The sequence below is a fragment of the Rousettus aegyptiacus genome, unplaced genomic scaffold (genome assembly GCF_014176215.1).
Source record: "Rousettus aegyptiacus isolate mRouAeg1 unplaced genomic scaffold, mRouAeg1.p scaffold_m13_p_16, whole genome shotgun sequence".
In the NCBI taxonomy this organism is placed as follows: Eukaryota; Metazoa; Chordata; class Mammalia; order Chiroptera; family Pteropodidae; genus Rousettus; species Rousettus aegyptiacus.
The window spans coordinates 12,622,928-12,634,087 of record NW_023416291.1 but is presented as its reverse complement, the minus strand read 5'-3'; the positions used below and the strand labels follow the sequence as shown (position 1 = coordinate 12,634,087).

General features: G+C 36.4%; 1 protein-coding gene across 7 annotated transcripts in view; it reads left to right on the top strand.

Moving 5' to 3' along the window:
* INPP4B (inositol polyphosphate-4-phosphatase type II B) overlaps positions 1–11,160 on the top strand; it is a 553,469-nt gene that overhangs the window by 359,538 nt on the left and 182,771 nt on the right. For all 7 annotated transcript variants that reach the window (XM_036233518.1, XM_016123282.2, XM_036233519.1 and 4 more), the window contains one exon: positions 118–197. In XM_036233518.1, coding sequence (XP_036089411.1) covers positions 118–197 — 80 coding nt within the window. The remainder of the gene's footprint in view (positions 1–117; positions 198–11,160) is intronic.

Below are 11,160 nucleotides of genomic sequence, written 5' to 3'. Positions count from 1 at the left end.
GGCTAATAGATTTAACATTTAATTCTTCTAAAGATAAATTTTGGGTGATGAGTGTGAGAGTAAAAACTATTAGGAACCTCAGAAGTTAATGCAAACCATTCTCTCTCTCGTTTTCAGCGAAGCTTCCTCGGCTACGCCAGTTTTAAAGTGGGGGAACTACTAAAGTCAAAGGAGCAACTGCTAGCGCTGAGCCTGAGGTGGGTCTCTGCCTGCACCAATGCTGTTGAAGTCAACAGCCGGAGAGCGTTACTGAAAGCCGGCTGAGTTCGAAAGTCACAGTTCTCGCAAATGCTTAAATGTCAACTCTCACATGCCTTGCCTTCTTCATTGCAACAAGTTATATTGAAACAGCCATCATTCAAGTTCACATTTCGGTTTGTGTTTCATGTTGTCAAAGGTTATCAGCCCTTAGAAGAAAAAAAAAAAATATGTATCGTGTTCTTATGAAGGCAATGAAATTCTTTGACAGTAAGAAAGTAAATAGAAATGATGAGCATGCCGTTAAATAATTTTTGTTACTTATCAAAATGGCGCTTTTTAAATCAAGTACATTTCTAGGATGAAAATATGTCGATTAGAGGTGACATTGCAGGTTTATGATGCTAGAAGATAAGCTGATTATTCTCTTTTTTAAAGCTTATTTTGTTGTTATACTATTAAATATAAAACATAAGCTAAAATAGACCCGTATCAAAACAGACAGTAGATCGGAGCTAATTTTGCATATGAGTACAATTTGCTTTAATATGGAAGATAAGATAACAATTTTTAGGAAGTTGCATGGTGTTTTACTACTAAGAAGAGTATTAAGTGGAATAAATATTTCTTTTTTAACTTCATAATACATTTGAGACAATAGTATGTTGTTTTTTAACTGCATAATCATTTTTATAATTATGTGTACATGGAAACTAGTACCCTGCAATATGTGTATAGTATAAATGAAGATAAAAATGGGAGAGAATCCTGTTTGCAATCTTAGACATTCTTCTTTTGATGAAACATAGATATCACGCTCCGGGAAGAGACACTATCTTAAATTCGTTTGCTGTCTGCCCTGGCCCCCACGGACCCATTTGTAGCCAGCGATTTATTTTAGTAAAGAATCTGTGACTTATGCTGGAATCTGTGCTGCTGGCACTCTCCTTTTCTGACTTTTCCTGATCCTTAGCTTTGCATTTTGACTTAAGAGGTAGTATAGAATAATTTAGAGTAATTTATATTCATGTGGAAAAATACGTGTCCGTGGGTTCTGGTGAGGCCACCATCTTCTCTCTGGCTTCCTTTAGGGTGTGTCTCTTAAACACGTTATTTTTGTTGTTATTGTTCTTGTCGTCATCATATTTTGTTTGGGAAGACATTTACTATTTTTATAGTCGTGTGCTGTTATTCTCAAAAAAATTTTGTTGCAGTTATTTTTAGTTTTAAGTGCGTATGGGCCGGCTAAAAAGTCTTGCTTTCAATGTCACTGATAACCCAGAAAATACCTATTACCAGCCTAGCACAGTGGTTAGCTCAGACCCACGTGGCTGAATTCACATGAGATAATTTAGAACGACTGTCAGGATCCATGTTTTCCAGATAAGATGCATAGCACTCTATTACTCTTTTTGCTGATGGACGAGCTTCAGTATTATTTTTATAATAAGTGTCATTAACAGCAGCACACTACACAAAAATTAGACACTGCCTTCGAAACAAATCAGGGGACTGGAATGTCTTAATGAAATGAAAATTAGTGAACACATTCAGTGCCTTCAAGGGAGGCTAGGAACAAAAGGGTCAAGTTTAGGGTACGATCTTTAGAAGGAAATAGGAATATAATACTTGAGATTTAGAGGATAGCAAGACAAATTTCCAGTTTTGATTTTAATACCCCTGATTCCTGTTCATTTGATTTTGATTATGTTTAAGGAAAACAAATTTAACAGCAAAGAACTGTGTTTTCTAGGAAAAAAATCATTTTTGAAAACCGATTTTGAAATGTCTAGGTTATTATTTTTTTTCCTCTTGTGCTTTGCCAAATTTGTGGCTTTCTCTTGCTATAAACTATTATAGACTTGTCATAGCCTTTGACTTCTGGTGCTTCACGTTTTTTACTTCTGACATAATTTATCTTTTTTCTGCTGATTTGGTAGTCTCTGAGGTACTGACTTGGAAAAACATTAGGTCTGAAATAAGAAGTATTTTTTTGGTTGCATGTTTTGTTTAATTTCATTTTAACTATACATTTGTACTGATGATATCTGACTTTTATTCCTTTCACAGGAATAAAAGTCCAATAATTTTTAAAACAATAGAATTCTGATTGTTGTGTTTTATAATACACAGATCTATGAGTGAGACTATCAAAGAAATAAATATTAGACTTCTACTCTAACATTTTCCCTACTTTATGTAACATTTAAATGTATATTTCATGTATATACATATATATCATAGCTTGTATTGTTGGATATGTATTTGTTCATATATGTGATTTTGAGACTATTTTGCTTTCTTACAAAACATGAATTCTTATTTTTTATTGTCAAGTATTTGTGCTTAGGAGGTTAAGGTCCAAATTACAAGGGCTTTAATTTTTTTTGGGGGGGGGCGTGTTTTGCTAATTTATCTCCTTAAATACACATTCTCTCTCTCTCTCTCTCTCTCTCTCTCTCTCTCTCTCTCTCTCTCTCTTTCTCTCTCTCTCTCTTCAATTTTGTTGCTTCTAAAACTTAAAGAATAACAACAATTAAAAAAACCCTACATATTTTTAAATCTCCCAAAGGTATGTTCTTAACTTGAGAGATGGGAGTGATAAGGGAAGCCTCCTTAAGCTATGACATATAGTTTTCTCCATAAGAGTACTCAGAGTGATAAAGAAATGCAGTTGTCACTAGCATCTCACACGATGGGGGCCTAGGCATGCTCCATAGGCCACAGGACAGTGGATCAGAATAAGTTTCTTTCTGGAATCCTTTGAGCACGTCTGAACCCCTACAAGCTGAAACTAACCTTGGACATAGACCAACAACAGAGTTTTAAATGATAATTTTTTTCTATTCAAATGGAATTAAACTTGCTGAGAGTTTTAATTTCCTACCATTACTCTTTTTCTGCACGCAAAAAAAAAAAGTTATGCAAGTTTCTTACTTTAATCACCAGATATAGTGTTTTTAAAATTGTACATATAATTGAATACTTCTGCAGCATCTTTTCTTATCAATAGCAACTTAACTTCAGAGATAATTTAAAAAATCATATTCGTGCATCTTAATAGTCCTGTATATTCTGAATAGGTTTCATTTTCTTTTAAAAGTCTTCCAGTTAACTATTTTAAGTACTAAAAAGTAAGATTGCAGCGAAAGTTCTGATGGTTTCACAACATTAATTCTTATGTACATCTAAAACATTTTCTAAATTAAATAAGGTCAATAGACATTGATTGGTGACCAACAGCCCTTTTTTGAGAGAGAATAGCATATTTATGATTAATTATAAAACAGGATAGTATTGAACTTTATTGAATACACCAATGGAAAAGTTAGAGAATGTAAGTGGCATGTGAAAAGCTGACTTAAATTGATGTTTTTGCATAGAATTTACTAAAATTCACGTCAAAAGCCCTGAAGGCAATTCCTAAGAACACTGTTTTTTTTCTTTGGGAGTGAACAAGCAGGACAACATGCAAGTTAATAACAAATGCACACTCATGATTGATGCGGACGCACTTATGAGGGGAGAGCCCCACATCCTGGCAAACTTCCTCTCCTGTGCTTTCGGTGTCATTCATGAGAAGATGACAGGAAGCATCTCCAGGATACCTCCTCTGATCCCGACACTGACTCAGACCTCACAGACATGCTTGAAGGGGTAACCAGCACTATGTGTGCTTTACGATTTAGCCTTTCAAATATCTTATTGTATTTGATCTTCTAATAACCTTACCCGGAAAATGATTGTATTTCTGTATCATGGATATGAAAACTGAGAAACAGTAGTTGGATTTCCTCGGGTCACACAGCTGAGACAGGGTAGAAATGGAGATTGGGAGAGAAGTGTTCTTGATATCAAGGATTTCCTAAAGAATAGATATTTCGTTTAGAATCTTAGAATTAAATAATTTTAGAGATCGGAAGAGACCTCGACACTTCAGCTTCTTCTTGGATCCCTGTTGTGGCAGGAACTCACTCAGGGGCCCCTCACTCTTCCATTTTCAAACAGCTTAGTGTTGGGAAAGGATCCCTCATCTCAGCCTAAGTTTCAGCACCTGGTTGTGGTCCCAGCTCTCCTTCTTGGATTGATGGAGAACAAATCTCGTGCCTTTTCTCTGTGGTCGCGTTTGAAAGCAGTTATTTTGTCCAACTGTAAATCTTCTCTCTTTCTTTTCCTGAGGAAGGGATATACGGTAATAGAAAGAACACCAGACTTTCATATTAGTGTTGGGGTCGGATCCCAGCTCTGTTACCAACTGTGTCCCCTCCTCCCCCAGGGCATGTCTACCCTTTAACATCCATTAATAGAAGTGGTAATGAACTCCCTCCCAGGAGATTCTGAGCAATTAATAAACGTAGTGAAGTTCCATGCACTTCCTTACATTAGAGGAAAATGCTCTAATAAATATTGTCTTCCTTGCTTCCTTTTAGTTTGCTTGCTTAGTCTGTTGAGGTTTTTTCTTAAAACGTGACATCTGCGATTCTCTCCATTGGTCAATGGCAGAGAAGTTGATTTAATCTTTGATCTAAGTAGAGTTCTCAGTTTCTATTAGTTGAGGGATGGATACTTACCTAAAATCTGCATTCTAGCTTTAATCACCCTGACATCAAATATGGCTTCTTATCAGGTGTAGACACCAGCAAGAGGCATATGGAGAGCATTTTGTTTGGTTGGAACAGGCAGCCTTTCAACAGTGTTAGGAAAAAATATTTGTTTTGACCTAATACTTTAGCAATATAGCATTGAGTTCAGGACAGAAATTCATAAACGCAGACAAGTTTCGATTGCTTTTAGAGTGTACTGATGGATTTTATTGCTGAATATGTAAAAACCTGTCTACAGAAGTAAATTCAAGGAACTCCTCTCAGGACTGGAGTGTGAGAACGAAGGGAGACATCGAGCACAGAAATAGAGGCATTCGAATTAACACAGGTGCATCCTTTTATACGCCTGTGTTAATGTCCTTTAGGAATACTACTGCTTGAAATTATCAAAAGGCTCTAACATGAGCCACTTTTTGGTAACTGTTAAAATTACATCGGTTTATTATAAAATTAGGGAATGCAAAGTATGCGAATATTATCAGGCGAGGACAACAGAAAAGTGGAAAGAAACATCCCTGAGCCCAAACAATAGTTTGCTCTTCTGTCGCATAGCAGGGTGGCCGATTGCTTTTTTTATTTGTGAAACAGAGACGGCAGTGAGGTGTTGTGAGACTGACATGAATTATTAATGTGAAATATTTACGACAGTGCCCAACACATAGTAAGTGCTCAATAAATGCCAGCTATAATTTTTCTTTTTTTGTTGTTGTTGATGAGTTCTCTTGCCTCAGGGCGTGTGTGTGTGTGTGTGTGTGTGTGTATGCATGCACGCACGTTTTCAGGCGAGGATTGGACATATTGTCCTCAACCTAAACCTATATAGTGTACCTGCTGTGGTATCTGATGCAAAGCAGGTGCTTATCATGTTCGTTCCCTACTAAAATTATTATCAGTATTATAGTATAGTCTGCTTTTTTCTTTATGTTCCTAATCCATTTTTACAAAGCTGTAGGTGTGACCGTGAAATCAGTTAGCACTTACTTTGCATTATTCAAAAGATGTCGTATTTGTCAGATTGCAAAGTAGAGTTTTCAGCCACTGAAAGGACAACGCATAGATAGAATACACTTTGAAAGCTCCTCCATTTGTATAGAAAAGCCTGAAATCTTTCCTCTTTTAAAATGCAAATCTCATAGAATTCATAGCTGTACACAAAGGCCTAACTGCCTAAGAAGTTTGAGAGCTAATTTAGCTTTGAAGATAATTTTCAGGAATGATTGAGTCTGAAAGGAATTATATTTGACCTGATAACTGTGTATTGGATTTGCCTGTATTTACCAAAGTCACTTTCATCATTATCAGCCTGTTTCTGCTGCTCTGGACATGTTTATATCAGCTTTTTCCAAACAGTGTTTTTCAGAACACCGGTATTCTTTTAGTAATTAAATGTGTATGTCTTTGAATGAAGACGCTTTATGGTCAAATGAGTTTGAAAATGCTGTATTCAAAAAAAGCGGGAAGTGGGTTTCCTTGCTGTAGGATTCTCAGAGCCTTCGTCAGCCCCGTGGGTACTTTGGGACTCTCAGAGATCAGATGCTGCCTGCAACTTCTCCCAAACTAGTTTCGACACAAGATGCTTTCTTCACAGAGCACCTCTCCACAGCTTAGCAGGCACCGTGTCCTAAGAAACACAGCTCTGTAGTCTAGAAAACGCTGATTTAAAACAAGAACAACTTACTTCCCAGAGAAATACATGAGTGACTGTATGTATTTATCCACTTTTTCCCACCATAAGCATATTCTTTAATGTGGCAGGCATGTGGTCTTCACCTCAAGGCACACTAGCTTCTACATACACATCCTCCACACTTAAGCACATGCCCTGTCCACATGCAGTTACTCACCCCTGTAGGTCCCATTCCCATCACAAGTCCGCAGGCATTGCCAACTGCAAGGCGTTTAACACTCAGGCCATCCCCTACATAGACACCAATTTGTGAAATTTGTACAAATTTGTACATAATTATGGGAAGAGAGTTATAAAATACATGCTATATCTTTATGTTCATTGACAAATTTTTTTAAGCTTGCATAAGTGGACACATACTTAATTCTTATTCGTCTAATACTATAACTACCCCAAACTGAACTTAGCTCTTCCCCTGAAAGCTCTGCCTTTTCCTTCCTTGCTTAAACGAAGAACCATTATTTTCAACTCATCCTTTCTAAAATTCTTATCTGATGATGCTTTTTTCCTGTTTTGGGCTCTATATTCCTTCACGCTCTCTCCCCTCCAAATGAGCAGGACTTGAACATGAGCACATGCAAAAACTTCCACTGAGATGTATGAGACAGTGAGTCTGCTTTTCAGCCTCCTCTGTAGACACATACATTACCCTTGACACTAATCACCACTTTCTTTCTCATTTACAGCAACTTATATGCACTTCACACTTTCTAAAAGAAAAAAAAAAAAGTGAAGTCAGAGTCTCCGAATTTCTCTAGAAACCTTTTGTCTGGAGGTTTCGAGCTCACTTTCAACTTTGGGCAGCAACAGAGAATAACAACGTTTGTATGTATAGATAATGCAAGTTAAATTCTTCCCCACACTGCCTTCCAATTATTTTTCCTCCGTTTGTGGAATCCCTTGCCCAAGGAATAATTACATTCAGAAAACCCTGGTATTCTCCAAATTTACTCTCATCGAGAACTGAGAGGCAGCAGTCTCCAGGCATATCAGTGAAAAAGTCTCGTCACCATTCCTTACCACGGCCTCCCATCAGCTCCTCAATTTCCTCTGGCCAAAGGACCACATTTCTATCATCAGATTTTCAAGTAGGGGCTCGAAGAAGCAGGTCAGAACTTGTCATTTCTGCTTCAACTTACAGAAGCTAACAACCCCTAGAAGGGCACTGTTTTTAATGGTTTTCAGCAAGGTTTGACTTTGCTTTTCGATTTATACTTTGTTAGTTCTATTTAATAAATATGAGTGAACTGTGCTAGAGGTATCATGCTGGAGAAAATAGAGACAATTACCTACCCCTCGACAACGTATTCCTTCTGATAGCATATGCTCTAGCCCAGGATTTTTTACCCTAACTTGCTAAGTGAAATTCACAGATATCTCTTGTTCTATGGCATAGCATGGCTGTCTCATAGTAACGGAGTGCCTCAAAGTGATTGTTTGCAATATGTCTTCGGTAAGATAAAGAATTGAGTCAGGAAAAGGAAGAAGAATACAATTCTAAGGATGGGATATAGGGAAACAAAATACACAAAATAATGATACTCAATTTTATGAAGGTGGAAGGAAAAGAAAGAATCGAAGATAAAATGATAAGAGATAAAAAGAGAATAGGCAAGTTTATTTTGCTTTACTTAATTACATTTTATACTAATATAAGCAAAGTGTTTTCCTCAAGGTAGTGCTGCAATTATAGGTAATTATCTCTAGCAATGGGTCCAGTCTACATTAAGGACGATCAATTGTATTCAATACAAAATGTTAGATAATTAAGGAGCCTTATTTATAATATCATGTGGCAGTGATGAGTTTGTTACATTATGGGACAACTTTACCCTCTTGCATAGAAAGTTTTTAAATTAACAGAAATGATCGAAGGCAGGTTTAATTGGGCCTGATATGAATGCTACTTGGCCTATATTACATGATTACAATATCAAATGAAATCACCAAATTCACTCTTAGTTATATGGTGAATGTTACTTCTTTCTGATGTTCACATACTAAATCGGAAAATAAACACATTCTTAAGACCTAATATAAAAATTGATTTATAAAAACAAATTTAAGGTGCCATAATAAACTTGATCTAATCCTCATCCATCCATCCAAGGCCTGAGCAGATAACTTAAATTTTATTTTATTTTTATCTTCTCTCAAAATCTTTGCAGACTCTCTAATTCGAAGCAGGATTAAAAGTTTCAGTCCTCAACTTAGTAATGGTGTATAGTGGGGATTATTTTTCTCTTATCTAGAATCAAATTGAAGATCTTCCAGGGATTTACACAGTAAATAGGAGAGACGTTTTCCAAGGATGCTTGGCTTTGCTTGTTTGTTGGGCAAACTTCCAACTAACACTAAATTTCTCAGCTACTGAGACTAATTTCTAGTTCTAGTAGAAATGAATTGCTTCTATGACCAAATGACAGAACCTTTAAAGCACTTTCAGGTTAAGCCTGTGATTGTAACATTGGGGGAAGCCAGAGTTTCATTACTGTCACCAGGAGTTAATTACTTCGCTTTAATTTCTCCATCTGTCTACTAATGATAATAATACCACTGAGATGAGCTTAAATTATGGGTTTGTAAGCCAGATTTAAAATAAAGGATCCCTTTATACTTAAATAGGGGGAAAATAAGTTTACTATCTACTCTTTCATTCCATTTCTTCTTTCCTCACACCGCCACTAGTCTTTGAAGGAAGTACTATTTGAGTGATTTTACCTTTTTTGCTAAGTTCATTTGAAAAATATATTGAGATAATAAAGGATATCTTAAGGTTCCAATGAGGGGAAAATGGGAAAAATAGATATAACTGGTTTCATAATATTTGTTATGAACTTATAGATTTTTTTCTCAGAGACTGTTTTCATAAATTCTTTGAGTTCAAAAATGCTAGTCATGAACTTGAAATGAAGCAACATAATTTTCTTTGTGTTTCAGAGTTAAGGTGAATAAATAACAGGAATGTGTGTGTGTGTGTGTGTGTGTGTGTGTGTGTGTGTGTGCATGCACACGTGCACATGTAATATTTCCTGGAGAGTGTTTTTCCTTTTTTATACCCCACAGGCTCATTCCTCAATTCAATTTTTACAAACTTTTTATATAATGCCTTCCCTACAGAGAGATGAAGTCTGAAAGGAAGGCTAATGAATTTCCTAGTGATAGGGAGAGTTTCCTTCTAAAACTAATATTAAGAATAGAATTCCGGACAACTCTGAAACTAGAGGAGAACAAGTAATTGTATAACTGCACATGGTTACTTATCCTGGGAAAGAATTTCCCCTTCTGTTTTGAGTCACGCACATTAATAACCACTGCATAGCTGATTCATGAAGTTACAACGCAGGCTGTAGGAAGGCCACGTAGACTGCCTGTCACATTAACTGGGACTGGAAACCAAGTCACATCACTCCTAAGAACTGTGATCTAAATTTTACTATTAACTAGACATCTTATTCCAGGAAGTAAATCTTTTTGTGCTTCAATTTTGGTCAATAAGTTTATTGTTCTTATCTGAAAAATCTTCATAAAATTGTAATGGTTTAGTTTAGCTCCCAACAGCCCACTCCAAAGCTCAGAGGAAATTGCTTTCTAAGCTACCTGGTCTTTTCTTCTGAGCAAGAGACACTCGAGCTCCTGGGTGGGAGCTGGTCACCAGACAGACCAAGACATGATTAGAAGCTTGGAACTTTTGGCTCCACACTCAAGAAGAGATGAGGATAGAAGCTCCTGGAAAGTCAGGACACTTCCAGACCTCACCTTACGTGTCTTGTCATCTGACCATTCACCTGTATTCCTTATGAGACCCTTTATAACGTGATGAACTGGTAAACATAAGCACTTTTGCTGCGTTCTGTGAGCTGTTTCAGCAAATGATCCAATCCAAAAAGGGGGTCATGGGAACCTCTGATTTGTAGGCAAGTCAGACAGAAATTGTGGGTAACGTTACTACTTATTGACCAAGCAGCTAAGTAAGTAAACAAATACATAAACAAATTACCATTATTTCATCTTTTGGTTTTCAGAAATAAGTTTTTAAAAAATCAACCTTCTGATTCCTTCTTGGACAAATCCCAGCACTGCTGATGACTCGTGATGTGGCCTTGAGTCTTTCACTTAACCTCTCTGGGCCTTAGTTTCTACCAAATAAATTGGATAATACTTAAGATTACTTTCTGCTCAAGCATTCTCCAATTTTATTCAGTACTGAGTTCCGAAAAGTTTATCTTAGAATAAAAGAGAAAGTAGCTGCATCCAGAGTTATTAAAAGCGATTAAAAGTTTGATTTGGAACACAAACTTCAGTTCAGTTCTCAAAACTTCACACAAGGATATATAGCATTCATTCTTGAATTGAAAATTTTCATCCTGTGACTTTTAATTTTTACTGTTTCTGCTTCCTGTGAGAACCTCAGCCTGGTGAATACCAAAACCTATTCTTTTTCTCACATAGTTTCTTTTTTTAGATATGTGGTAGAAACGCTCTCTTTTAATCAGAAAAATTAAAACAATGCTTTAAAAGGAGATATTCAGATTAAAAGATCGGCTTTCTCATGCATTTTATGTTGAAAAACTGGTGCAAGACATTTGACTTATTCCTGCTGATCTTCAGATTCTATTTAGCATGAATAAAAGCGATATACTGTTTCCCTATAGCAGAGTGTCTTGAACT